Genomic DNA, 27,422 nt, shown 5'->3' with positions numbered 1-27,422 from the left:
ACACATTTAAGAAAAATGAATAACATACATACATATTTGTGACGTACTATTCTTTACAAATGACTATATTACAAAAATGTATTTACAATGCAAACTATAAGTTTAAACCTGCATAATTCAAAAATAAAGTAACAGAAGTCTGTGATTTTACAAAAAAAAACAAAAATATAAAAAAATGCGATGCCATATTTGCTAGATATTAATGATTATATAATGAACGATGAGAATATTCACTGATATTTAAACCAATTCACCAATTGGAGCACTTTGGAGCCATAAGTCATGGAAATAGTTGTATAAACTCTCACTGACAGATACCTACATAACAATAACGAACATAATTTAGGACCTTGACAAATATAGAAAAATCTTGCATGATAAAATGGTTGTTGATTATACCTTATATGGTGTAGGATTGAGTTTTCGTTTTATGTCAGGGCGAAGTGTTGCTAATGATTCCTTTACTCTGTTTTTGATTTCCAAAATAGATGGAAGTTGGTGAACAATTTTACCGCTTTTCCAATATAACTGCAATGAAATGTTTTTTTATTTATTCATTCATTTATACTGATATATATTTTAATTCAGATGCATACCTTGTGCAACGATTCTACTTTTGATGGAATCACATAAGCTCTTTTTGCCTCTTCGAAAGGATGCCTACACAAAATCTTTTGCCCTACTTCTGGAGCATTTTCTTCAAATCTTTGGATCAAGTCAATTAATGCATGTCCGTCAGCTCCATACAATCGATAGGCAGCCTTTTTATCGGGAATTGTAACTTTTTCTACTTCCTGACTTAATTTTATTCTTGGTTGATTATTAATTTCAACCAATTTGTATACACAACCTAACGCTGGCTGCTTCTGACATGTTACTAAATGCGTCCCGATACCAAAACAGTCTATCCTATGATTCTGTGAGTAAGAATAATGTTATTTATAACTTTTAATTATAAGTTTCTTATAAAGTTATGCGCACCTGTTCATTCAGACTGACAATAGTTTCTTCATTGATGTCATTAGAAGCAACAATTGTCAGCTTTGCAAACCATGGTAGGTCAAATTTTTTAGCAACTTTAGAGAATATTTCTCTAGCAGCCTGACTTAAATAAGCCAAATCTCCACTATCTATTCTTATTCCAATAGCTCTATAACCAATATCGTGCAAAGCTAGAGCTACTGCACAAAAGTTTAACAAACCACTCCTGTAAAATGAAAATCAAGTAAAATTTTAAAATTATAAAATATATTGTTTTATTGTAAGTAATGATAAAAATCGGTATCAAATTTAAGAGAATCACATTATATTTAAATAAGAATAACCATTGTTCATGAGATTTTAACTTCAAATTAAATAAACTACTTTAAAAAAAAACATTTCAAGTAACAAATCCATGATTTTAGGCAGTTCGATGAATGGATGAATCATAGTGATTTTCTTGTTATACATACAAGCATTCAGAAAAGTTGTGCTTTTAATGCATTCAGTTTGGACTAAAGTAGACACTTCATAAAATAACGAAGTCAACACGGTAAATAAATTAGAAAGATTGATATAAAATGTAATAATATGTTACCTTTTTACATCATAAGTGTCTACTAAAGCCATAAATCCATCTGGAAATGCTATGGCATAGCTAATAAGAGCCGCAAGCTCTCCTTCAGAAGCTTCAGACGCTATAGCACCAACATCTGTAGCAATTTGATCCCGATATTCACAAGCTAGTTCCAATATATCTATTTCCTCTCCAGTATCTTTATGTGCCAATGTCTAAGAATCATAATTATCAATTAGAAGTTGTAAGAATAATTTAAGTTGTTAATAATTACTCAGTATTAAAAAATGAAGTATAGAAAAAAATGTGTGGTTACCAACCTTAGTGTGTAAATCATCAAAACTGTCATACGATATAATATACGAATGCGCATGTGTTCCTTTAACCGGTATGCCATACAATTTTCCGGCAAGAACATTACTGGTTCCGTCAAATCCACCTTGGGGATAAATTAATAATGAGTTAATAAATATGAATAAGCTCATGGCAAAATAAAATATAATTGAAAGTATCATTTTTCCTACCAATGTAACTGTACTTTGAAGCACTCAAACCCCCATCAGGCCCTTGAGCTCTGCGTAAACCAAATTCCAAGAGAGATACAGATTTTCCAGCTACCATTCGGTATCTAGCTGCATTTGTAGCCATTAAGCTTGCAAAGTTGACCAAGTTTAACAAAGTCGTTTCCAAAAGCTGCACCATGATTAGTGGTCCTTCGACTCTCAAAAGTGGTACTCTGAAAATAAGAAAAGAAATGTGAATAATGACAGAAAAAAAGTAAAAGCAAAAAAGTAAAATACAATTACCTTGGAAACACTACCGATCCCTCTTCGACAGCATACAACAAAATATCATTAGCAGTGAGACTTTTCAAAAAGTCAAAAAATTCCGGTTCAACCGAAGTCGGCATGGTCGATCTAAGATATTCGATGTCTAAAATTATAACAAGGTATTTTAATGGACAAGTCAACAAAACGTTACATGGGAAAACCAAAAAAAGTATTACTCACCGCTGTCGGTATAACGAAACTTGTCGAGAAATTTGAGGCACTCTTCAAGCCCGGCGAAAATGGTGAATTCGCCATGGAAAGGATTCCGACGGAAAAACAAATCAAAGACGGCGTGATCCTTCATCTTGCCGTTCTTCCAGTAGGCGTAGGCCATCGTTATTTGGTACAGATCTGCGTGGGACGAGAAACAAAAACAAATTTAAAATTGGTGGCAAAAATTTGAGAGCAAGAGAAAGAAAGAGAGGTAGAGAAATAAGCCCAAACTTCGATTGTTACAAGTGTATCGAAATAAGTAAAAAATTAATTTTGAAAATTAACGGGAAGATCAATAAAATTACAAGCAGATAGCAAATAATTACCAGTGAGAAGAGGCTGTACGACTCCATTCTTCAGCGACAGACAGCAGGAGTCGGGTCCTGTCTGGCTGTCACACGTTCTTATTTCCTCAGAGCCGTTGCACACGCCACTTTTTTTCGTTGTTGCCGGACTATCCATTTTGTGTCTTTCGTTGTGGGTATTCTTTAATACACGTGTAGAACACTGCTGATGCTGATGAACAATTTTTTTTTGTCTGAAAACATATATTAGAATTCGTAACTTCAAACAATTTTGCGAACTAAATGTTCGTGTGGCCTTAGAAATGTTTCTAGCCTTTCCTCGTGTTTCGTTCATTGAGAGGACGTAGCACGAGAGGTCGGCTGAGACCGGCAACTAGCGAGTGATGTGAAAAAAGGGACTGGAGGAACGCTTTCGGCCGAGCAAAACGGTTTCCCGTTTATTGTCTGGCCAGCAGCGAAGACATTAGGAGTTTGTAAATTTCTATGTATTGCTGGCATATTTTTGTAGATGTGGACAGACAAGTAGAGGAAAAGAGTTAATTGTACATGTTTAATAGTTGTTGCTTACATCTACACCGAGAGAACTGCACTAACTCTTAGAGAGCACTAATTTTAAAATGTACTGCAGTGGTGAGCTGCTGGACGAACAGGCTGAGAAATATGTGCCTCGAGGAGACTCCAGTGCACTCGGCTTTCGGCGGCTCAAGTTTTATTGCTTTTTGAGAGCTGTAATTGGTTCAGTTTTCTATTAGCGGTAAAATTCTAAATTTTCTGTCTCTTTATCTTTCTCTCTATCTATATACTTAGCTGTCCGCAATCGCATTGGCTGTTTGTTGAAATCTAGTTGTTCATTAATTTATTGTTCATCGGACGGAAGGCGATTGGAGATAAGGAATGATAGTTTTAAGATCGTTCCATCTAAATTTTATAATTTGCTTGCCGAGTTGGGCGTAAGGCATACTTATTGCAAATATTTCTACACGTGTTCTTAGTAATTTCTTGTACGTTCGAAAATTTAGATCGTTCGATGAAAATTTTCGGAAGTTAAGAAGTAACCGTCGATTTTTTATGGTGGTAGTAAAAAATGGTATTAGATTTCACCAGCTACGTTCCAAGTCATTCAAGAAGCCCGCTCAGAGGTAAGGCTGTGACGGCTTGACGACGATTGTGTCTGGCTGTGCGTGTAGTGGGTTGCCTGTTCGTAGGCGCTTTGGAAGGTTTTGAAGTTTTGAAATTTGAAGAAAAATGGCCAAAAATATCATTTTAACGAATTATTTAATGCACAAATGATAGTCAACCTTTTTGGCTTCTCAAGTTTTTCAATATGAGCCCCACTCGAAATTTTTTCATTTTTTCTTTAGATAAATGCTAAAAACGTTGATATATAAGTTTTTCAGCTTTAATGAGTACCTTTATAAAAAATAAAAGAAAAATCCGAAAAAAGTAAGTTTTTGTGCCAAGCGACGTAAGTGACCAAATCAGCCCCAATAAATTCGTTTCGGAATGGAAGGAAGAGAATAATAGAATCAAATGATTTTTGTTTCAATTTTAGGCCTCTTTGAGCACTTGTATATAGAGCAAAATATCTATCCGTATGAGTTTCAAAAAGCTTTCTATCGCGAAATGGAAAAACATTTGTACGTGAATCATACACTATTTTTTCTGAGACGTGCTTTACTCTCTTCTCGCGCAGTACTTGTATATAATGACACTTATTTTACGGTGACTAATTTTTTTCTTTCCGTGCTCTCGACTCACGCACTTTTAATGCATTTTGTAGTACACTGTCAATTCCATTCATGATATAAGTGTTTACTTTTCCAGGTATCACTTTTTTAATTCATTTTTTGTTTTAATAATTCAACGCCGCTATAAACCGCATCGAATTGGCGAATCTATTTTTGGATCCGCACAATGAGATCTGGATCCGCTGCACTACCTATATGGTGCGTAACCTTCAACCTAACGGATTTTCTTCGACTCGCGAACAATGGCTCGCGTCGCGGCCATGCGTTTATCCATTTTCGGCAGATCCGCGTGTGATGGATAAAAAAAATCCTTCGAATCGAAACGTCATCGGCTCGATAGTGGCTGCACTCGATCACTGCCATTGTTCATCTTTTTTACACAATTATGCGCACCAATTTTATTCAGATTCTTTGTCTTCCTCAATGATTGGATGTGCTAAAATTGCTGGGATTAAAATATTTTTTGAAATGCATTATAATCATATATGAGTGGTCGATAAAGTTTCCTTGGTGAGATGGAAAACCAAATTACCACCTCAATTATAATGGCGTGACGGTTCAGTCCTCAATAGTAATGGGACTAGCAGCTGTTTATAACATATGCATCAATTGAATATAACAATGACACACAAGTATGCATATGAATCGTCTTAACTTTGCCGGATTTAAACTTTCTAATCATTATCAAATTGGGCGACTCCGACTGCATATAAGTACAGTAGTTTGACATAAGATCTAAAACGCGAGAAAAACGTGAACATAGCTAGCTAAGTATAGAGACTATTCTAGCTCGTTTGCTATTGTTATTATATTTTGGCATATTTTATGCACAGTGCGGTAGGCTGTGGAATACGCTAATCGCAGTATAGCGTGGGAACGGCCCAGTTTTAAATGGGTGGTAAAATTTTTTATTATGCATGTGTATAAGGATCTATTGATTCGAAGTTTTTTGATTTTTTGTACGAATTCAATGTTGTCTGTCGGGAGTTTTGTTTAAGTACCTAGTTTCAAAAATTTTAAAAATTCGGGAGAAGAAATCGTCACCAAGTTAGAATTTAAAATTGAGTCAAGTGCTGTAAGAACAATATATAAACAGATAAATCAACAACTTAGTTATTTATTTACTATTGTTAATTAAAATTCATTCATCATTAACTTTTAAGTGAGTCTTTTTCATTTCGCCACCTGACACCTGCCATTTTGGTTGAACCATAATAATGATTATATGTTTATTATTATTACATATTAATGATTTTGACATATTTTCTCGACCTATAGGTCATGTTTACAGTGAAATCAAATTAGTTTGAATATTGACTCTCCCGATGAAACAAGCACTATACTTAACAGATAAATTTTACTCAGTCAATTTCCGTGATATTAAATAGAAGGATCCATCGTTTATTATAGGCATCAAAATGAATAAAAGTGAGGAGAAAATCGAAAAAATTGTCTTAAAAGATAATTTATGTGAAGCGGATATTGTTGTTTCAGACGACAAAAAATATATTTGTGATATTTGTCAGGAGGCATTTACACTGGAATCAAGTTTGATAACACACCGACACACAATTCACAATGAGCAAAAAAATTACTCATGTGACAAATGTGAAGAGAAATTTGAGTTTCGAAGTCATTTGAGTAGACATCAAATAGCACAACACAAGGGCAGCAAAGATTTTGCATGCGACCAGTGCGAAAAGAAATTTGTGAAAAAATCGAATTTGTTTACGCACCAAAAATTAGTACATAAGAATCGCAAGGATTTCACCTGCAACAAGTGCGAGAAGAAATTTGAAAATGAATCAAATTTAATAAATCACAATAAAATATTCCACGAAGTTTTCAAAGATTATTTATGTGAAATGTGCGCGAAAAAATTTGGAAATAAACGAAATTTGCTCATACATATAAAGAGAGCCCACGAAGGTCCCAAAGATTATCTATGTGACAAGTGCAGGGAAAAATTTAGAACAAAATCGCATTTGCTCTTCCACCTGAAGATAGTACACAATGACTTCAAAGATTACTTATGTGACAATTGTGGGAAGAAATTTGTACATAAATGGTATTTACGCTTGCACAAAAGAACAGTCCACGAGGGTCGAAAAGATTACGCATGCGACAAATGCCAAAAGAAGTTTAAGCATAAACAGTTTTTGCTTATTCACCAAAGAACAGTCCACGAAGGTCATAAAGATTATGCATGCGACAAATGTGAAAAAAAATTTGGACAAAAACCGAATTTTCTTGTTCATAAAAGAACAGTACACGAGGGTCGAAAGGATTATGGATGTGACTATTGCGAAAAGAAGTTTGGACAACAATCTTCTTTGATCAGACACCAAAAGTCAGTACATGAAAGTCGAAAAAATTATGCATGCGGCAAATGCGAGATGAAATTTGGACTTGAACAACGTTTGCTTTTGCACCAAAAAATATTCCACGAAGGTCGCAAAGATTTCGCATGTAACATTTGCGAGAAGAAATTCTCACAAAAGGTGAATTTGCTCTCCCATCAAAAGACAGTACACGAAGGTCGTAGAGAATTTACATGTAACATTTGCGAGAAGAAATTTGGACAAAAACAGCATTTGCTTACCCACCAAAAGACAGTACACGAAGGTCGTAGAGATTTTAAATGTAACATTTGCGAGAAGAAATTCTCACAAAAGGTGAATTTGCTCTCCCACCATACAACAGTCCACGAGGGTCGTAAAGATTTTGCGTGCGATAAGTGTGAAAAGAAATTTGGGTATCAAAGCTATTTGATAAAACACAAAAAAATAGTCCATGAGGGTCGTCGCAAATATTTCGCATGCGATAATTGTGAGAAGAAATTTGGGTCACAAAGCATTTTGAAAATACATCGGAATACAGTACACGAAGGCCGGAAAGATTACGCATGTGACAAATGCGAGAAAAAATTTGGGGAACGAGGCACTTTAATCAAACATCAAAAAGGAGTCCACGAAGGTCGCAAAGATTTTGCATGCAACAAGTGCGAAAAAAAATTTGTACGAAAATTCGATTTGCTTCTCCACCAAAAGATAATACATGAAGGTCAAAAAAATTACGAATGTGATAAGTGCCAAAAAAAATTTGGACGAAAATTCAGTTTGCTTCTGCACCAAAAGACAGCACACAAAGGTCAGTAAGATTACGTGTGTAATAAGGGGGAGAAAAAATGATGATTGACAAATGTAAATATGCATAGATACTTATGAAAATATTTTCCTAAAATTTCAATAAAAATTTTTTTTCCTAAATGATTGTGTGTTACCTGAACCTCGAGCGTTTAACTAGAACTAAACCTGTGATCTCTGTCGTGGTGATGTTTTATTTTTGAACTAGATTTCGGGTACTACTAATTACTACTCTTTGTTTATTTTTTTGGCTACTTGGTTCCTGCAGAACTTTTTGCAACGATCAGCTGAGAGTTTATTGAATGGATCAGGCGTTCAGTTAACTACTGAATTTTTGATTAAAATCACGAAATGACACGCTACCCCTAATTGATGAAACACACGTTAATGAAACATTGTTATAAATTTCCTGACCTACTAATCATTTTGTCCTACAAAAGACGTGATCGGTAATAAAAGTATATTCTATCCAAAAAAAACCAACGTGAAAACTGTTCAATCATTCAATTTAAACCAAAAAAGGTTTCCTAAATTGTTTCTAAATTCTAATTGTTTTCAAATGAAGTGAGTGGCGAGTAAAAGTTTGTGTGGGGTGACACTTTTTCTAATTCGTCCCTACTTATGCATACGACTGACCCATACTTTGCCTATTTGTTATTTTACATTTGCCTGCGCTTCGAATTTAATGACGCTCAATGATTTATACAAAAGTATATGGCACATCATATGGCTATCCTCTTCATTTCCTTACATCGTGCTTTGTCGGACAAAAAGCTTTGAATCTAACACATGTCCCTCTACAATGGACTGCAAGTCCGGTAAAAGTGAGGGCTTAAGAGCAAGTGTGTAAAAACTGCCGACCTCATAGTTTGTCCTTCTAAATAAAGTCTTTTCTAAATTATTTCTGGGTAATCGTTCTTTTCCACCGAATAAGTTTAATCATTTCGTTCATACTTGTAATACGAATTAAATTTGTAAAAAAAGAACTGTAAAATTATTTGAAGGCTTATTTCATTTTTCCTCCTTAAATTCATAAAACAAAAAAAACTTGGTGCGTAAGCCTGTACTTGAACTTTTTAAAATTATTAAAAGAAGTTTACGATTCACGCCGATACCTTACTATTCATTGGTAAAATAGGAAAAACAAGCAGTCGATAAATGGCAAGAGTAATGTGGGTTTTTTCATACGTTACGTAGAAGGGATTTTTACGCGCTCGATGACACAGTGGGGAAAAAACACGCCGGTACAAGTCCCATCTTCTACAAAGGCCTGTAGAGGCTTGGAATGTCAGTCGTTTTGAATCGTTGCTATAGAGTGGGTGTATTGTAGAAAATGTGAACGGGTTTGTGTTTTGCACACGTGTTGTCGTTAAGTATAAACGAAACTTCTATAAAATTAACTCGGCTATAATATATACTGTTTGAAATCGATACAACTAATCGTATGATTAGTCAGCAGTGAAAAGTTTAAATTGTTGTTTTACAATGAGTGATGCCAAAAAACGCAAAATGCTCGAAATTGAAGAAAGTAGAGAGCAAAAGCAAAGTCGGTTTATCGAAATGTTCATGGAGGAAGAAGATTGGTCGGACGAAGATTTAGTGGCATTTATAGTGGATGAATTTGACGGGAATGTCGAGGATATCAACTGGATTTTAAAAACAGCTTTAACAGAAGACGAACCCAGTTTAGCCTCTGGTCAGATAGTCGAGGTACTCGTGGAAAACAATATCGAATTGCAAGTGCTCAATGACTTGGGTCAAACGGCAATTCACATTGCGGCAAACAATGAAGATTTAACGACGATGGAATTGTTATTCAAATGTGCCGGGAACGAAAATCTTAGCGATAAGGAAGGATTCACGTATTTACACGCGGCCTGTATGTCTGGTTGCAGCGAGATAGTGCAAAAATTCATTGATCATGGCGCGGATGTCAATCTTACGTTTGAAAAAAATGGTCGTCTTGAATCTCCTCTGGGGCTGTGCATCAAATACGGGTCGAATAAAGTATTGAAATTATTATTGAACAACGGCGCTGATCTTAAACTATTACATGACTGGAGCGAGGATGCTTTAAAGGGTCTTAAAAGTATTAGACCTTTACGCTATTACTACGGTCGTTCATGTCCGTGGACAATTATTGCCAATCATCATTTAAATGAACTGTTAAAGCATAAAAAAAATTCGGAAACAATCGAAAATCGCGGCGATAGTGAAGGATTTACATATCTTCACGGAGCTTGCATGGCTGGCAACATCGAGATGGTACAGAAATTCATAGATCAAAAAGTCGATCTCGATCTTATTTGGCGATTACCTAATGGTAAAAACAAATCCCCGTTGACTCTAGCTATGGAGTTTAATCAAATGAAAATATTAGAAATGCTGTTAAAGAATGGCGCCAATCCTCACATGAAACTTATGGGAAAAAATCTTTTGCATATTTATTTCAATGAATTTTACTATGATTTCGAACTTCTTGAACTTCTCATTAGTTACAACTGCGATTTGAATGCAAAAGACGACGATGGCCGTAGTCCTTTGTTTCTTTGCTACAAGAATTGCAACGAAGAATGCATTAGTGAGAGACCTCAGATGTGGGCAAACAATATATTAAGCAAATTAGGCGAAGATCACAAACATCTAGAAATTCTGCTAAAAAATAAGGCTGATGTCAACGAAGTATTCGATAACGGCCAATCGATACTTCACCTGTTTATTCGATCGAACATCTGTACATCGACTACAATAAATGAATTGTGGAAAACCCATCCAAACGTAGTAGGTGTTGAACTAGTTAAAACACTTTTGCAATATGGGGCCGATCCAAACGCCAAAGACGATAACGGTGATTCGCCGCTTCAATTGGCTGTTTCAAGCAACAACTCTGACGTGGTTGAGGTACTTTTGGAGCATGGGGCTGATGTACAAAGTGTTGATATTTCGAAGCTTCATTGGGACTTTCATTGGTCCGTCGGATGGTTGAACAGCCTAATAAAATTTTTCATGATCCTAAACTTTTTGATTGATAAGGGATTTAAATTGAATGAATCGATTGGTTTGACTGTGTTGAAATTGTTGGACAATGCAGCTGGCTTTGGCAACAAGATTTCTTTACACAACAAGTTATACAACACATTACTGTTTGGTAAGAATTGATTGAATCTAATTGTAAAATATGTATTCCACTAATGGAGTTTATATTTTTTCAGGTTCTTTGACGCAGACTCGTTCATTATTGAATGATGTTAAAAGTGGAAGTGATGATCAATTTGAGGACGATGACAAGAAAACGTTAGCTAAACTACTCTATGTACAGATTAAAGCAGCTGAAAAAGGAAATATGTTCATGACAGCGGAGATGAAGGATTATGTGCAACAATTTCAAAATTTTTTCATTACCTCACAGATATATATTGATCTTGATGACTCCAAGATTCAGCTAGAAATTGAGTATTTAAAAAAACTGACGATTAAAGACGGGGTTTCTCTTCTTGATGTTTGCACATATAGCCCTGAAAAAGCATATAGCTTGATAAAAGAATTCAATTTCCGGACAATTATTAATTCAGATGATTTCGATTATAAGTGCAAAGAATTATCTGATACCATTAAGGGATACATCGTGAAATGCTTCATCAGCAAAATTTTCGTGGATATTGGATTGAAATATTAATGTTACTGATGAATACAGAATAAAATTTAATGATATGACATTTAATTGCATTTTTGAAAAGCGCACGTGATCAATAACTCAGACTTATGTTAATTTCGAAGTTACACGTAAATAAATATATGCAATCAAACAAAACAATATTTGATAGTACTGCCCAACATAAATGTACAGCTTGGCACGCTTTTTAGCGCTATATGTTGCAATTTAACAACGTATCCTGCGACGTGTCAATCGCATTCGTTGCGCTCGTGTACTGTCTTGACTTTACGGCACCAAGTGGTGCGATTTATGTCTTCGAAAGGCAGACATCAACGCTAATTTTGGCCGAGAAAATATGAAATAAGCTATGACAAAGTTGTAAAAGTCGTCGCTTTGCTCAGACATTAAAATGCTACTAATGATCCTTGTCTCGTACAATAACTTCGACGTATAGTACAAATTTAGAATCAAACTATTTCTCGATTATGATGAAAGCAACATTTTTATTCTTGAAATATTTGCCTGTTTCTATTTTTTATTTTTGTTTTGATAAAATTCTTACATATGTTATTAAAAAAACAATGCAAAATTCATTTTTGTTACGTGAACTCTTCAAATAAAAAAGAAAACTATTTATGTAAACCTATACCTAAGATTTTTATAATATTAAAAAATTTAATGATACATGTCGGTATCTGACTATGCATCGGTAAAATAGGAAAAACGAGCAGTCGATAAGATGACAAGAGTAATGTGGGTTTTTTGACCTTATTTCAAAATAATTTTTACGTACTTGATGACTCAGAGGGAAAACATTGCACGCCGGTATTAGTATTTCAGGGGCTATTCTAGTTTATCGGCCAAAAAAAGGTATTTTTCGCGAATTTTTTTTCCAGCAAACTATGACAGACATCGTTCTAAATCTTTTAGGGCTTAATAAAGGCACTATTGAAGCTTGCAAAAAAAATATTGCATTTACTGGACATATATGGGAGAATATCACTAACCTTTAACCTCTAAGTTGTGGCACTTTGATGAATTATTATAAAATACCTATTCGGTGAATGATAATTTAAAAAGTGTCATGACATTCATTATAAGATTCCTGATATTCATGATACAAGACATAAGATTCACCACGTTTACGCTCGAAAAATGGAAAATTTCATTTTTTATGGACGAAGTTTTTGATGATTTATTAACTGATAAATTATATTTATAAAGAGTACCTTATTTTAAATGAGGATATATTAAATAAATAACCGAATTACTTGTTATCTTTTCAAAAACTGACCCGATTGAGCTTCCGTATCAATAGTATGAGCTTTCATACTTTGTTATGGATTTTCGATGTCGCGTCTGCAACTCGACATAATTTAAAAAAAAATAATGATCAAATCTAATTTAGGTATGGTTGGCACCCAAATATTAAGAAAATTTATCATTTTCCCGATATTATAAGCCCATAGTATGTTGAATGAATTGTATTTTCAATTCATTTAATCGTAGGTAAAAACTCACAAATTTAACCGAACAAAATACATGTCGGTGACAAAAATCGTCAATTATATCTCAGAAAAAGTGCTGAACGTGGACTTCAGCATTTTACTACAAAATAATGTACGATGAACGTTGCAATGAGCGGATATATTAAAAAGCTATTTTTGTTTTTGTTGCCATGAATACTGAAGTGTTTCTATGACTCTTGCATTGTACAACTAACTTTTTACTGTAATATATCGATGGTGTCTACGAAGAAAATCCCCTTTTTAAAACAGTAGCATTTTAATTTTTTAATATAAGAATCACCCCGCTATTTTAGATCAAGTGATTATATGTTTTTGGAAAAGTTTGAATTACAAATTGAATGAGTGGTTTTTTTCGCCGCATTTCGAAAAAAAGAGAATTTCTTCGCTACAAGAATTTGTCTGCATTTAAAAAAGACTTAGATACGAGTCTCTCGAGTCTGACTTGTGCAACGGTCAGTCGCAATTCGCAGTCAGGGCGATTCTACATAAGATTTTCATCTGAGTTTCGGGCTACGTTCGGACTCCGTTCGGACGCATCGGACGGATCTTAGTGTCAACTTCGAATAATAAATATTCCTTCTATTGTATTGTAACTTCACAATAGAATAAAATACAATAGAAGGAATATTTATTATTCGAAGTTGGCACTATCCGTCCGATGCGTCCGAACGGAGTCCGAACGTAGCCCGAAACTCAGATGAAAATCTTATGTAGAATCGCCTTCAAGAGATTGGCGTCAGTGCGTACTGTGTATATGTACAACGTAGGTTATATCTCCCGTCTAATATTTTGTGCAAAAAAAGTTTTGAATGACTTAAGTGATAATTGACTCTTTACAAGGTTTATTCCAGAGTGCAACATGTCAGTAATATTCGGCATTATTCGATTTAATGAAGAAAACAACCATACGTGGATGTTATCCCCTTATTCAATAAATACATTTGGAAAAGCAATGATCATATCGCCCGAATTTAGAAATGATGAAAAATCATTTCAATTGAAATTCGTAGGACGGTATAACCCTAATGGGGTCTCAATTGGTTGGGACTTGGCGCTATGTCACTTGAACCCAAACTCATCATTACCATGCAAATATATCATAAAAGTACTAAAAGATGGACAAACTTTAATCCAAAAATCAGGTGATTGTACGTTTTCTGCGAATAATAATGAAATAACTATTTGCGACATGGGTGCAATGTCAAACATTAATTATGATATTTCCTGTCGATTAGAATTTTTTTCGGAAAAAACTAAGTTTGTTAAAAAATTGGGATTAAAATTTAATTTTGAGTGGATATTTCTCGACAAAAACTTCAGTGATGTTGTGCTACGAACTGCAAATGGAAAAGAAATCCCAGGGCATAAACTTGTACTTGCTACTGCCAGTCCAGTGTTTAAAGCTATGTTTAACCATGATATGTTGGAGAATAAAAGCCAATCAGTTGATATGATCGATATTAGTTATGATGCTGCAGTGGAGATGCTACGATACATCTACACCGGTAGTGTTGAGACTAAAGAATATTCTTTGGCTGCTGAAGTTTTGGCGGCTGCTGAAAAATACCAACTTGAAAAATTAAAAAATGAGTGCGAACAGATATTAATTTCCCAATTATCCACTGAAAATGTTATTGAAGCTCTTCAAGTGGCTGATACATACAACGCGAAACATTTGGAAAAAAAAGCTGTTGATTTCGTCAAACGCAAAATGAACGAAACATTGCCTTTGAGCAAAGTAAAGGATATGCTCCTTAGTAAAGCGCGGTTAGTTTCGAAATAATGTAAAAATTGGCAGAAATAAACTCTTTCGTGTCTTCATCATACTTTTTTGTTAATCATTTGAACTTAAAAAATTTCTACTGTTTTTGTACTTTGATCAAAATAAAAATTTCAATCAATATCATCGAAAAAATTTTTTAACCCACCGATCATGCTTGAGCCATATAGAATCATTGTTGTACACGAACGAGTAAAATGTGCGACTTCCACGTAATGTCAAACCACAGTTGCGAGCTCATAAAATTTAACTGCGAATTGAACGAAAAAATACTAATTGTGGCAAGTAACGTAATCGTTATCTCTTTTGTATACAATTAAAAAATAAACTCGAAATTCTATGGTAAATAAAAATAATAATTCAATGTACGATCCTAAAAAAAATGTTTATTGAGAAAATAACTAAAAAGCATCAATTCATTGATTAACAGTCAATATGTTTACGGTGATTACAGAAGAAATGATTTTGAAGGATAATCTCAATCTGTAAGTATTGAGGATTTTAATAAATATCTTTCAGTGGCTTGGTACCGGTGTAATGCGCTCCAGATTACGGCTAAGGTTGTTCGATATCAACGGTGCCTATAAAACAACATCAACATTATAGTGGTAAACAATCGCATCTACTCTTTAGCGGAGAAAATTAATTGTTAAATTATTTAGTGTCTTTTTCGCAAATTCAACCATCAAAAAAGTTTGTTATTTTTTTCAAATAAAATCAAAAAATGAATGATTCCTTTCAATCGACTATAAAGTCCCCCAGTTTCGTTCTGCTCTTTGGAAGCCACTCGAGATTCGCAAGCCACTATCGTAATGCGTTTGAAACATAAGATCTATTTTATCAGTTTCAGAACGCATAATGTGTAACGATACAAGTCTCGACTTGAGAATCTGTCAATACGACTCGGCAATTGTCGCGTCCGCGTGTGCCTATAAGCAACAGTTTGCGCGAGTGTGATAAAAGTCCCAGACGACTCGAGTGGTAGTTGAATAGGGCTTTTTCATAGTCGTCAGTGACGGTCACAAATCGACCAGCTGATTTGCCTGGAGGCAAAACAAAGCGACCGCCCATATACTTTACAATTTAAAGTTGGTTGGTAAAAGTACTTGTTATTAGTTTACCATGCAGTAAAAAAATAAACAAAAAATATCTGGAGAAAGCGGAAATCCTTGTGTATCGAAATATCGAAGCGGTTTTTAGTTTTTAAATAAAAAAATATTGATATTTCGGCTTTTTTGTATGTGATATTGTCAATAAACTCTAATAAAAAGTGGTTTTTTTAGGTTGCAATAAAATTTTATTCTTTGAAGTTACCGACGAAAAACTAAAAAACAATCGTAATTAAGAATATTATCTTTCCACGAACAGCAGACTTGGGTTAGAAGCCGATGGCGAGATCATTTTCATAATTTTAGAAAATAACGATTGTTTCTTAGGTTTTCGTTGGTAATTTGAAAGAATAAAAATTTCTTGAACTAAAATTTTTTGTACCTTGAAAACAGCCTTCTATATGAAAATTATTAAAATTGAAAATAATTTTGTATCTGATCAAGCGGTTCGAAATCAAAAAAGATTTTGTTAATAATGAAACCACAATGAACATCAAGAACCAGGTCTTTGCAATATTACATTTTAATTTGACGTATACGGGAGCGTGTTTACTTTTTAACTCTATATATTTTATTAATAATCTTCCGAAACATTTCATACTGCTCTGTCAAAAACAGAAAATTTCCATTTTAAAAAGTAAGCTTTAAAATGATAAATTTTCTAGGCTTATGCCAGGTGTATGACTGATGAGAAAACGTTTAACCAGCAATATTTACATTTCAAAGGCTCTTGTTTTCATTTATAAAATGTACTTTGATGTACTTTGATGCGAGTTAATTGTCGAAATCGAGAATACAATATATGAGATGAGAGATTAAAAACAATAATCCGCGAATTGATCTTAAATTTTGCATTAGTTGTTAGATACGTCAATCATCAACTATTATAGCTACTTTTAGAGCCCAAATATTCGAATGGTAAGTATTTTCAACTACAGGAATCTTTTTTTTTCCAGTCAAATAAGTAGCTTGTAGACTCCTTTTTTATATTTGAGCACATGCTTAACACGTTTGTCGCCCATACGTCGCACTTGTCACAGACTTTCATTTGAATAATTTAATTTAACTTAACAATTAAAATCATTTGAAAAGAGCTACACAAAAATTTTTAATGCAAGTGTTAAACCTGCATTTCGGCAAAGGTTTGTGACAATGGATATGGGTTTTTTATAAAGTTTATATTTTGTCTACACCTTAGTTGGATCAATATTAGGCGCTAACAACTGCAAAAATGTAAAACTTTCATGAGTTAGCACATATACAAATCGAAAAAGTAGGGTATGAGATTAGTAAAATTTTGATATAAATATCACTCAAAATAGTTTTTTCATCATAAAATTTCTCTAAACATTTATAACTTGGGAACTTATTCACATGAGATATAGCTGTTTTCGTAAATTTTTTTTGTCAATTTTATGTGTAAAATATTTTCTGTTTCGAATTGTTTGGCGTTTCATATTTTTTAAACAGGTCGTATTATTTGAAACCGTCTCGTATACTTGAGCTTTTTTTCATCATTTTACGTTACGTTTACTATTAATATTGTCTGATGAATTTCATATTACTCTTTTTACGTTATATGCTTATACAAGAAGTGTATACCAGTATTATAATAATTACAACAGTCGTGACACTTATTTATTAAGGCATTTGAGAACTGACAGTGCGCAAGAAAAACTTATTTAGAAGACTATTAGAGTAAACTTTATCATGAGCGACGCCAATCAAAATATTTCCAAGTAAGCTTGGCATCAATACTAAAAATTTCTCAAACTTTTCCTAAATTTCAAATTATAACATTTTCTTACTATAGGGTAGATGAGCATCCTGATGAGATGTGTATGCGTTTTATGAAATATTGGTTCGAGCGATTTCCTCGGGTTCAAATAATATTAAGCATCACTAGTTTAATACCTTTCCAAGGTAAATGTCAGATATTTGGAAGTCTTTGCCGCTATTTTTCGTTGTATCTTTCATTAATAAGCACGGTAAGTATTCATCGGACATATTTAACTGTTTTTACAATAATAGAAAGTAAAAATTAAGGTTTTGTGGATCGTAAAAGAGAAGAAAGAAACACATATTTTAAGCAACTCTACGATTGAATCTGTATTTCAACTAGTATTTATTGTGGCTATGGCATTCACTTACACGTACTTTAGAGCATCTAAAATAATGGTAGTTTTTCAAAGTAATAAAATTATTAGTTAGTATACTATTAATGTTAAATGTATTAAAAAAAGATATCAAAATATTTTAGATCTATAGAGTAATGTCTCGAATGTGGTACAGTTACAACGAAGATATTCAAAATATTATTTTAAAGATTGCTTCAAATGGGTACTATATAGCCACTATTCAAGGAGGTTGACAATAGTTCAATATTTCAAATTGACGAATGCGCATAGATAAAACATGACTTATCTTTTTTTTCACAGTATTGGTTTGTGTCACTTGTGCTCTGTATGCCTCATCTCCATTGATTTTACCTTTGTTTTTTTCTTTAACAAGTTCAGGCAATAAGACATTTGAAATAACTTTACCCCTTCATGAAGAATTCTTGGTTGACCAAGATAAATATTTATATATAATACTTGCTTTCCAGATAATTGGTTTAGTAGATTTCGGTCTTCTAACATCCGCTTTGAATTTTTTATTTTGTTCATTTTTAGTAGGAATTATTGGAGGAATTTTTGGTTTAAAGTGTGTACTTTATAATAGAAGAAATAGTACGATTTGTTAAATGAACGCAATAAATTTTCTTTCAGACATTCACTGAAAAAAATAGATGCTGAGTATGGTGAGAAAATTTTGATGAGTAACGAAAATGCAGATAAATGGATTTTTCTGCAGCTCAAAGATTTTATTCAATATCATCAAAGTCTCATAGAGTAAGTCTTTCTAACATTCGTTTTAATAATTTTCTTATTAGTCTAATTACTTTAGTTTCTATGAATATGGTCGCGAATTATTCAGCCCCATAATGTTCATTGTATTAATTGGAACTACTAGTGGCTTCATCTTAGCAACAACCTCAGTAAGCAATTCAACATTGATTGAACTCCAGACAATGAGTTTTAAAAGTTTTTTCATTACATGATAATGTTATATTTTTAAACTAGCTGGTCGTTTTGATGGATACAGATTCCGCTGGAGCAGCTCGGATGATAGCAGTACCTTTCATGACAATGATGGTCATTATCTTCGCTTGTGCTCCCAGCCAAATATTAAAGAATGCAAGCGAAGATTTTTTTTCCACTTGGTAAAATATTTGCACAATATTAATCATTTAATTCGTGGTTATTAAAATGAGTCTTTTATAATAGCTGTAAACTGAATTATCAAAATTATCCACCAAAAATAAGAATGATGTTTTTGTTGATAATAATGAGAGCTCAAACATGTTTTGCACTGACTGCTGGACCTCAAATTGAATTAAATTTTGAAACGTGCAGTACTGTAAGTATATTCGAAAATTAGAAAGTTCTGCAAAGCCAACGTTTTTAGAAAAATGCAATAACTCCCCAATTTTATTCTTTTAATTTTCAGATTATTAAATCCGCATTTTCTTACGCGGCAGCTTTTAGATCAGTCTACGCGTCCGAATAACTAAACTTTTACGGCTTAAATTTTCAATTACATTCAAGTTCACTTACAGCTTAATATTTACTCGAAAAATTTCTTGAACTAAAATTTTTCGTACCTTGAAAACAGCCTTCTATGAAAATTATTAAAATTGAAAATAATTTTGTATCTGATCAAGCGGTTCGAAATCAAAAAAGATTTTGTTAATAATGAAACCACAATGAACATCAAGAACCAGGTCATTGCATTATCACATTTTAATTTAACGTACACGGGAGCGTGTTTACTTTTTAACTCTATACATTTTATGAATAATCTTCCGAAATATTTCATACTGCTCTGTCAAATACAGAAAATTTTCATTTTAAAAATTAAGCTTTAAAATGATACACTGAAAAATACATGTTGGCACACAAATATATTTTCTAGGCTTATGCCAGGTGTATGACTGATGAGAAAACGTTTAACCAGCAATATTTACATTTCAAAGGCTCATCTTGTTTTCATTTATAAAATGTACTTTGATGCGAGTTAATTGTCGAAATCGAGAATACAATATATGAGAGATTAAAAACCAATCATTGACTATGATGAATTTGATATTTTTGATCATGCAATAAATTTAGACATACTTTATAGTTTTACACGTACTTTATAGTAATCCTTGTTTAGACGATTGGGCCGAAATAATACAAAAATTTATTTACGCGCACAGTTAAGAAAACTCTTTTGCCTTCCTCCTTTTCCTCAGACACACAAAATAGATTCCTTTCGGCATGAATCGACTGAATGATGTTTGTTGTAAGTAAAATTTTCGATCATATATCGCCACATGCACTCACAAACTAATTCATTCGATTTACTGCACAATTGATGGGACGTGAAAATGCGAAATACGTCGATTCAAAAAGACTTGACAGGTATCGTCGGCTTTGGTAGGGATGAAGTAAACGTGCGCGAGTAAGGCCAGTTGTCGGTCTGCTGCTATGCCCGTTTGGCGTGTAGTTGAGGCTACGGAGGTAAACAAGATGACTGCGCGCGCATGAATTGGCTTTCGGCAATAAGAGGTTAAAAAAAGCCCAAAACACTAAATCTGTCGTGAGAATAGACATAGCGCTTGAAGAAAACCGTGAAAATGTTTAAAAATACGTTCCAGAGTGGCTTCTTATCAATTCTGTATAGCATTGGTAGCAAACCATTACAGATATGGGATAAAAAAGTTAGAAATGGACACATTAAGAGAATCACAGACAATGACATCCAAAGCTTGGTTTTGGAAATTCTTGGTAGTAATGTCAGTACTACGTACATCACATGCCCAGCTGATCCTAGAAAAACATTGGGTATTAAATTACCATTTTTAGTCATGATAATTAAAAACTTGAAGAAGTATTTTACCTTTGAAGTACAAGTAAGTTTCTATCTCATATTTTGTTTATTTCTTTCTTATTCAATTTTCATCAATGTAATTCAATTTCATTGTTTTATAGATCATTGATGATAAAAATGTCAGACGTCGTTTTCGAGCAAGTAATTATCAATCTACAACAAGAGTCAAACCATTCATTTGCACCATGCCGATGAGACTGGATGATGGGTGGAATCAAATTCAATTCAACCTGGCAGACTTTACAAGACGAGCTTATGGTACAAACTACGTAGAAACTTTAAGAGTACAGATTCATGCTAATTGTCGAATACGAAGAGTGTATTTCTCAGACCGTTTATACTCGGAGGATGAATTACCAGCTGAATTCAAATTATTTTTACCGATACAAAACAAAGCTAAATGTTAACTATGACAAAGTTTACTCAAGGAATAGGAATCAAGTGCTTTTTAGATAGGTAAAATATTATAAAAATTGAAAATACTTTACCAATACAATTTATTAAGGAATATATTTAAATTTTTTAAATTTTTGTATGCAACATGATGATAATTTTTTATTGACACTTCTATAGGCAGTATTTAGTATTATTCAAGTACATAAGTGTAAAATTAACTTAATCATGTAAAATTACAGTGAATCATGTAAAATAGATTTATAATAATGGTATATGTGCACTGTCATTTGATTTTATACTATAAAATGATAAATCTTAGTTGAAAACAAAGCTTATTACACCAAAATGATACAACTAGGTCAAGTTGGATAATTTTTTAATAATTGAACAATTAATGAGCTATGAATGATGTTTGATTTTGCCAAGAATGCTGTATTGTTTCGAAAACTGTTGAAAAATGATAGAACAAGAATTAAATTCAATATGAATTGTATAAAAAAAGATGTGATCCCGCAATAACAGGTGTATTGATTTTTTTTTCGTGAAAAAATGTAATGTTGTGATGCACACCCCTCTTTGCTCGGGGTGGTAACGAAGGCCGCGGATAAGTATTTACCTTATTACAGGTACAATCTTAATGGTGTGTATCTGTGATTACTTTTATCATATAGTTCAACTTTGGGCATTTTATATATTAAAGTTACTTTTTTAAAATTCAAGGCGTATTATATAATTCCTATCTCACAATCAAAAACGACAGTGATAAAATGTAATAAAATCCGCATGTATTTATCAAATGTAGTGAATTTTTATATCAAATGAGGGGGCGAGCACCGGTAACTAGGCGGGCGAGCGCATGCGTGAATTTCGCGAGTCGAGTGCTTTCGCGGGAAACTTTTGAAAGCCTCGCAGTGCAATCGCGTTGACTTATATCAGAAATAATCGCTTCGACAAAACATACAATGGTAAATAAATAAAGTATTTCCCACGACGTCACTTTAATCAAAAAGAGTCGAAATCTTTCGATACCAAACTTGGATACGAAGAAAAGAGACAGCTATGACAACGCAGGTCGTTAAGTAACGGGGCGAATTAACGCGCCGGTGCGCGCGAAAGGGGAGGTAAAAATTCACGGAGAACCGCACGAGTCACCGGGCGAAAAAGCGCTTGATACGTGTAACATATTTATAAATGTAAGCGCGCCCAGAGAGGGTAGAGTGTATTTACAGCAGCTCTGCACGAGGTCGCTTGCGGGAGGGCGACACGACGCCGGGGGTGTGCAGCTGTGCAGAGAGAGAGAGAGAGCGAGGGAGTACATAATATACATACATTCGCGGGAGGGAGCTGCTCTGCCCGAAGGAAGAAACGGCGAGAAAGAAGCGGCGCGCGAGGGTTTATACCCTACTGCACGCGGGCTATATAACATCTATAAAATGGCGGATCAATTAACGGCGGGCGGCGGTGGTGGCACACCGTATATTTATATGTATGTATTTTATATCGAGGGGGGAGAGCTTTTAACTCTCCTCCCCGCTTGGCCCTGCTGCTGCTGCTGCTGCTGATGCTGAAGAGGGTCTGCGGCATCTCTCTTTCTCTCGTGGGTATGTGTGCGAGTATGTATGTGTGCGCAGAGGGTCGCGCGATTCCCGCGATGCTCCGCTGCGATGCTGCGGACAGAAGGGTCGCGAAGTTCGCGGCGGCATCGCGCGACTACGACGCGAGTTGCTGCGAGGGCATTGCAGAGGATACCGGGAAAAAAAAGGGTAAAAATAAGGAAAGAAAAAGAAGAAGCATAACGAAAAGGATGAAGTCGTGCCTGGTGAAACTGGTGCCTGGACGTCGTATAGATCTGGAGCCTAATCATCGTCATCGTCATCAATGATTACATCGAATTTCGGCAATTATTGTAATAAAAACTTGTCAATTGCTCGATCCAAATGCAGACGCATCGCCAGCGAGAGGAGTTGGATTCCGAGGAGATAAGAACAGCTTCCGACGACGAGGACAGCGACGAAGACAACGAAGACGAAGAAGAGAACGAGCCAATCGTCATTCGCTGCAGAATCTGCGCCCAAGTCCTGCCGGCTGACTCGCTCGACGCGGCGATCTGCCTTTTCGATGAGAAAAATGAAGAGAAGGAAGAGGACGAGGCGAAAAAGGAGTGCAGCGATCTTCAAAGTCGCATTCTCAAGTACCTACACATAAGGGTGAGTAAATGATCGATCGATTTACAATGCATTATGCGATCATCGAGAAAATTTTTGGCACTTTGACACAGAACTTGATTGTATATCACTTATAGTAGTCCTACGTACTTTTACGCATACACGTGCTTGTGCCATTGCTCGATTCTAAATGTATACGTATTATAAGCGCTCCTGACCCTGAGACGCGCGACTATACGTGACGTTTTCGTCGCGGCAAAAAAGCAGCTTCGGCATATTACTGCCCTCCGCGCGTACTCGAGGGCAGTCGAGGCTCTCTGTTGGCCGCTCGACCTCGAAACCCAGAATTAACGCGACAATCATCGCGAGACTTGTTTTAGCCGTGTTGAGCCGATCGAATGGTACGCTTAGGGGGTGAGAAAAATCGACTCACGATCGGATACGTAGGAAATCGAATCGGATAACGTTGTCGCAGCGATCTCGTGTGTACTCGGCGTATGATGTATTATATCAAGTTCAGAGCTTTTCTTCGGAAGCTGCAAGAAAGTCGCCGACGAGCAGAGCGTCGTAACTCTCTCGCCGCCGCCGCCACCACCACCGCCGACGCCGCGGCGAAAGAGTGAAAAATTAGCATTTTATTGATTGCCATGGGATGAATAAAACGGGGAGGTGGGCTAATGGAGGGAGGTCTATACATATAATGCTGATGAGTGTGTGTGTGTGAGTGTGTGAGAGCGCGCGAATATAAAGCGAAGCAAAGAGTTCGAATCCGAGCGCGCGGAAGGGGTGGCGGCGGCTGCTGATATCTCTCTCTCTCTCACTGAGTCTGCAATGCTCTGCAATTTGCAAGCGCCCGCGAGACACATCGTGTATATAGCTCGTGTAAAAGTACTTTATACACACTTGATAGAAGCTCGCGAGTATATGAGCTCGTTGTGTAGCTGCGATGAATCTTTTCGCGCGCCAGCGAGAGAAAAACGGGGGCTGCTGATCGAGCTTTTTTCCACATCCGCGCAAGCTCTCGTCATTGTGCCTTAAATCATAGTCGCATACGTGTCGTATACATTTTATGTTCGATTGAAACTTCGAACTTGAATTATTCAGGATGTATTTGTTGAAAGTTCGAATGAATATTAAATACTGATTATTGTTTGTATAGATATCTCCCGACGACCGACTGACGAAAATGGTCTGCGCGACTTGCGTCGATAAGCTCGAGATGATACACGACTTCGCCACCAAGGCTCTGGAGAGTCAGGAGAAGCTACGCGCCGAATTGTCCTCCAAGAGATCTTCGGCGAGTTCGCAGCAGCAAGTGGACGATCGGCCGACGACCGACGACGATTACCTCCACGTCGCGCGACAGGATAATAAAAACTTGTTACACACGATGTTGACCCAGGTATTTGTACATGATAATTCGCTCAAAGTTTTTCCTTCGTTTGAAATTTTAATCTATGAATTAAATGCAGAAGCTGAAAGGGGCCAAGAACAAGAAGAAGGAAGAAGCTGAGGAGGCTGCTCCGAAAAATCGCCAAAGAACCCCGAGTACCGAAGAGATGGAGGTGAAGATCGATCCCATGTTGTTTCTCCAGTGTGCCCTGGAGTGCTCTCTATCCGACGAGAATTCCGAACTATCTAATGATTATTCGTCAGAGCGGCGAGAAGCAGAAACAGCGACCGACAATCATCATCGAGCTTTCGCGATCGGGCCAACGAGCAAGAAAAAGGCCTGCCGTGGTATCGATAAGAAGAGCAATTTTCTTGATGTCGACGACGACGATGACGACGACGAGAAAAATTTCGACAGCATCGAGGAGATCGTCGACGACAGCGGCGACGATCGCAACTCATCGTCGAGATCGGCCGATCGTCGACAACACGTCTGCAAGGTCTGCGCAAAGTCCTACGGCTCGCAGCTGGCCCTGCAGAATCATCTCTGGTCGCATCTGCCCACGGACCAGAAGGACATCGAGCATCGTCATAATCGTCAACATCGTCGCTTCGCCGACGTCGTCAACGGATCGTCGCAGTCGTCGCTACCACAGCCTCGTGGCTCCGACGACGACGAATTATTAGCCAGCGGCGCACGAATTCTAGATACCGCGAACGAGACGGACTGCTTCATCTGTCCGATTTGCGGAAAAAAGATCTCCACCAAGGGAAATTTAAAGGTACATCTGGAGACGCACAGGCCTAAGGGAAAGCACGGCTGCGACATCTGCGGCAGGATGTAAGTCGTTATCGCGAGAATTTTCTTAGACCACGCGAATGAATTTAAATTATATATCTCATTTTTCATCGTCCCCGCGCACAGCTTCAAGACGCAATCGAATCTGTTCCGTCACAAGGAGTACCACAGCGGCGTGCAGTTCCCCTGCTCGGTCTGCGGCCGCGTCTACCCGACCAACTCGACTCTGCGCGCCCACAGCATCACCCACTCGGACCTGCGCCCGCACGCCTGTCCGCTCTGCGACAAGACCTTCAAGCGCAATCAGGATCTCAAGTTTCACATCAATCAGCACACCGGGGCGCGTCCCTATCGCTGCCCCTACTGCCCCAAGGCGTTCGCCAGCTCGGGCAACTGTTTCTCGCATCGCAAGCGCATGCATCCGCGCGAGGTCAATCGGGATCGGCAGCGAGCCGCCGATCTCATGAGATGAGCCGAGCTGGCGGCCCGCGAGACATCGACCCGTTGAGCAGGTATGGCAGTAATAGGAATGATAGTTTCGTCGATGTTGTAGAAGCGAGTGTCGATGTTTTTTTTTTTGCAGGAGTAAAACAGCTCGTGGACCATCAGTGATAGAAAATAATTAAGCAACGACGATTTTCATATCTGTGTGTAACGAAAGGATAGCCACCCTGTGATAATTTAATTACTTCGTACTACATACTTCTCTTGTATTTAATAGAAAAACCTTCCAATATGTCTGGACCATTTTCCTATATCTATTGTATAGAAAAACGGGAATAGATGAACAAGCATGTGATGTACAATTAATGTTAGGTAATTAGCTAAATACATAAATGAAATTGGCGTTTAAGCGAACAATTATCGATACAGTCGTATTGATTATTAACTTGTAGGACTGTACATAAATACTTTTCGAAAATCACAATACGAGCTTTCAACGGCGAAACATATCGTTGTCGTTTATTTATATAGAAAAACAAATGTTTTGTAAAATCAGAAAATCTCGCGCAGACTGTAAATTAAACGTTGTACGTGTAATCTTTGTGTACTCGCGAAACTGCGGTGCAAATAATGGCACGACTTAATTAATGAGAGAGAAAAGTAACATTTGCTTTTTAATGCATTGTCCTTCGTGATGAATGTAGGCAATTTTGTATAATGTACAAGCGGCCAATTAAAAATTTTTAAATTATTTTACTCGCATTCGTTGAAAAAACTTCCCGAGGATATGAAAGAAAAATTATCAAGCAGAAGAAATTAATTAAAACGTGATATAAAAAATATATAGTATTTAATGTCCGAGAGTGAACTCGTTACAAGCACATAAACGTATAATTATATTTATTACAATGTATAATGTTTTTATAAATAATATTCTTCGTCGATAGTTTATTAATCATAATCAAGGCTGTAAAAGCAAAAATAACAACAAAGTTTACTCGAGAAGAGAATACATTCCTTCAAAAATCGTCACTCATAATATTGTACACCGGTGTGCGTTTGCAAAGATTATTTATTATCGTAAAAATGGTTTTTACTTGCGTACAGGTTTTATCGTTGGTTCGTATAATATTATACATGAAAATATATTACGTTGTTTACTCGCTGATATCGCGGCTCGCAAAAGTTCACCGATTATTGAATTAACCGATAGTCGTTATGTGCGTATGTCTATAATAACGATGGCAAAATCAGCGATCAATAATACATATTATAACAATATAAATATATCTATTAGTATACAGAGACAAAGCGGAGTATGCGATTGTGATTTTATTTGAAAACTACACGACGACAATGGGGAGTCCAGGAGAAAATTT

At 35.9% G+C, this 27,422-nt stretch overlaps 5 protein-coding genes across 5 annotated transcripts; 4 read left to right on the top strand and 1 right to left on the bottom strand.

Annotated features, from left to right (window-relative positions):
* Positions 1 to 145: 145 nt before the first annotated feature.
* On the bottom strand, positions 146 to 20,401 carry LOC106651924 (nicotinate phosphoribosyltransferase-like). The gene is made up of 11 exons (XM_014370623.2): positions 20,110 to 20,401; positions 2,928 to 3,139; positions 2,569 to 2,739; positions 2,365 to 2,491; positions 2,083 to 2,294; positions 1,879 to 1,997; positions 1,580 to 1,773; positions 982 to 1,207; positions 597 to 917; positions 400 to 528; positions 146 to 318 (listed from the first exon to the last, which is right to left on the bottom strand). Exons 2-11 carry the CDS (start codon positions 3,061 to 3,063, stop codon positions 241 to 243), a joined length of 1,713 nt encoding a protein of 570 aa, XP_014226109.2. The 5' UTR covers positions 3,064 to 3,139; positions 20,110 to 20,401; the 3' UTR covers positions 146 to 240.
* On the top strand, positions 9,088 to 11,642 carry LOC106651923 (putative ankyrin repeat protein RF_0381). The gene is made up of 2 exons (XM_014370622.2): positions 9,088 to 10,948; positions 11,013 to 11,642. The coding sequence occupies exons 1-2, from the start codon at positions 9,286 to 9,288 to the stop codon at positions 11,474 to 11,476; spliced, it is 2,127 nt and encodes a 708-aa protein (XP_014226108.1). The 5' UTR covers positions 9,088 to 9,285; the 3' UTR covers positions 11,477 to 11,642.
* On the top strand, positions 13,747 to 14,810 carry LOC106651926 (speckle-type POZ protein A-like). Its single transcript, XM_014370625.2, has one exon. It carries the CDS (start codon positions 13,844 to 13,846, stop codon positions 14,765 to 14,767), a length of 924 nt encoding a protein of 307 aa, XP_014226111.1. The 5' UTR covers positions 13,747 to 13,843; the 3' UTR covers positions 14,768 to 14,810.
* A 29-nt stretch (positions 20,402 to 20,430) lies between the features above and the next one.
* LOC106651927 (cilia- and flagella-associated protein 20) lies at positions 20,431 to 21,956 on the top strand. Its single transcript, XM_014370626.2, has 2 exons — positions 20,431 to 20,869; positions 20,949 to 21,956. Exons 1-2 carry the CDS (start codon positions 20,594 to 20,596, stop codon positions 21,252 to 21,254), a joined length of 582 nt encoding a protein of 193 aa, XP_014226112.1. The 5' UTR covers positions 20,431 to 20,593; the 3' UTR covers positions 21,255 to 21,956.
* A 1,058-nt stretch (positions 21,957 to 23,014) lies between these two features.
* On the top strand, positions 23,015 to 27,418 carry LOC106651925 (zinc finger protein 782-like). The gene is made up of 5 exons (XM_014370624.1): positions 23,015 to 23,450; positions 24,568 to 24,810; positions 24,881 to 25,641; positions 25,726 to 26,111; positions 26,183 to 27,418. Exons 1-4 carry the CDS (start codon positions 23,181 to 23,183, stop codon positions 26,069 to 26,071), a joined length of 1,620 nt encoding a protein of 539 aa, XP_014226110.1. The 5' UTR covers positions 23,015 to 23,180; the 3' UTR covers positions 26,072 to 26,111; positions 26,183 to 27,418.
* The last annotated feature ends 4 nt before the right edge of the window (positions 27,419 to 27,422 follow it).

Source organism: Trichogramma pretiosum, unplaced genomic scaffold (assembly GCF_000599845.2).
Source record: "Trichogramma pretiosum strain Unisexual culture from Peru unplaced genomic scaffold, Tpre_2.0 scaffold11, whole genome shotgun sequence".
Classification (NCBI taxonomy): Eukaryota; Metazoa; Arthropoda; class Insecta; order Hymenoptera; family Trichogrammatidae; genus Trichogramma; species Trichogramma pretiosum.
The sequence above is the reverse complement of the archived record's forward strand: the minus strand, read 5'-3'. Positions and strand labels throughout refer to the sequence as shown.

Excerpts from the sequence above, each read along its gene's own strand:
- LOC106651924 (XM_014370623.2), bottom strand. The coding sequence starts at position 3,063 with ATGGATAGTCCGGCAACAACGAAAAAAAGTGGCGTGTGCAACGGCTCT. Across the intron at positions 2,492-2,568 it reads GTTTCGTTATACCGACAGCG|ACATCGAATATCTTAGATCG; the intron begins GTGAGTAATACT and ends TTATAATTTTAG. Across the intron at positions 319-399 it reads TCAATCCTACACCATATAAG|GTATCTGTCAGTGAGAGTTT; the intron begins GTATAATCAACA and ends ATTGTTATGTAG.
- LOC106651925 (XM_014370624.1), top strand. The coding sequence starts at position 23,181 with ATGCAGACGCATCGCCAGCGAGAGGAGTTGGATTCCGAGGAGATAAGA. Across the intron at positions 23,451-24,567 it reads TCAAGTACCTACACATAAGG|ATATCTCCCGACGACCGACT; the intron begins GTGAGTAAATGA and ends TTGTTTGTATAG. Across the intron at positions 25,642-25,725 it reads TGCGACATCTGCGGCAGGAT|CTTCAAGACGCAATCGAATC; the intron begins GTAAGTCGTTAT and ends CCCCGCGCACAG.
- LOC106651926 (XM_014370625.2), top strand. The coding sequence starts at position 13,844 with ATGTCAGTAATATTCGGCATTATTCGATTTAATGAAGAAAACAACCAT.
- LOC106651923 (XM_014370622.2), top strand. The coding sequence starts at position 9,286 with ATGAGTGATGCCAAAAAACGCAAAATGCTCGAAATTGAAGAAAGTAGA. Across the intron at positions 10,949-11,012 it reads ATACAACACATTACTGTTTG|GTTCTTTGACGCAGACTCGT; the intron begins GTAAGAATTGAT and ends ATATTTTTTCAG.
- LOC106651927 (XM_014370626.2), top strand. The coding sequence starts at position 20,594 with ATGTTTAAAAATACGTTCCAGAGTGGCTTCTTATCAATTCTGTATAGC. Across the intron at positions 20,870-20,948 it reads ATTTTACCTTTGAAGTACAA|ATCATTGATGATAAAAATGT; the intron begins GTAAGTTTCTAT and ends ATTGTTTTATAG.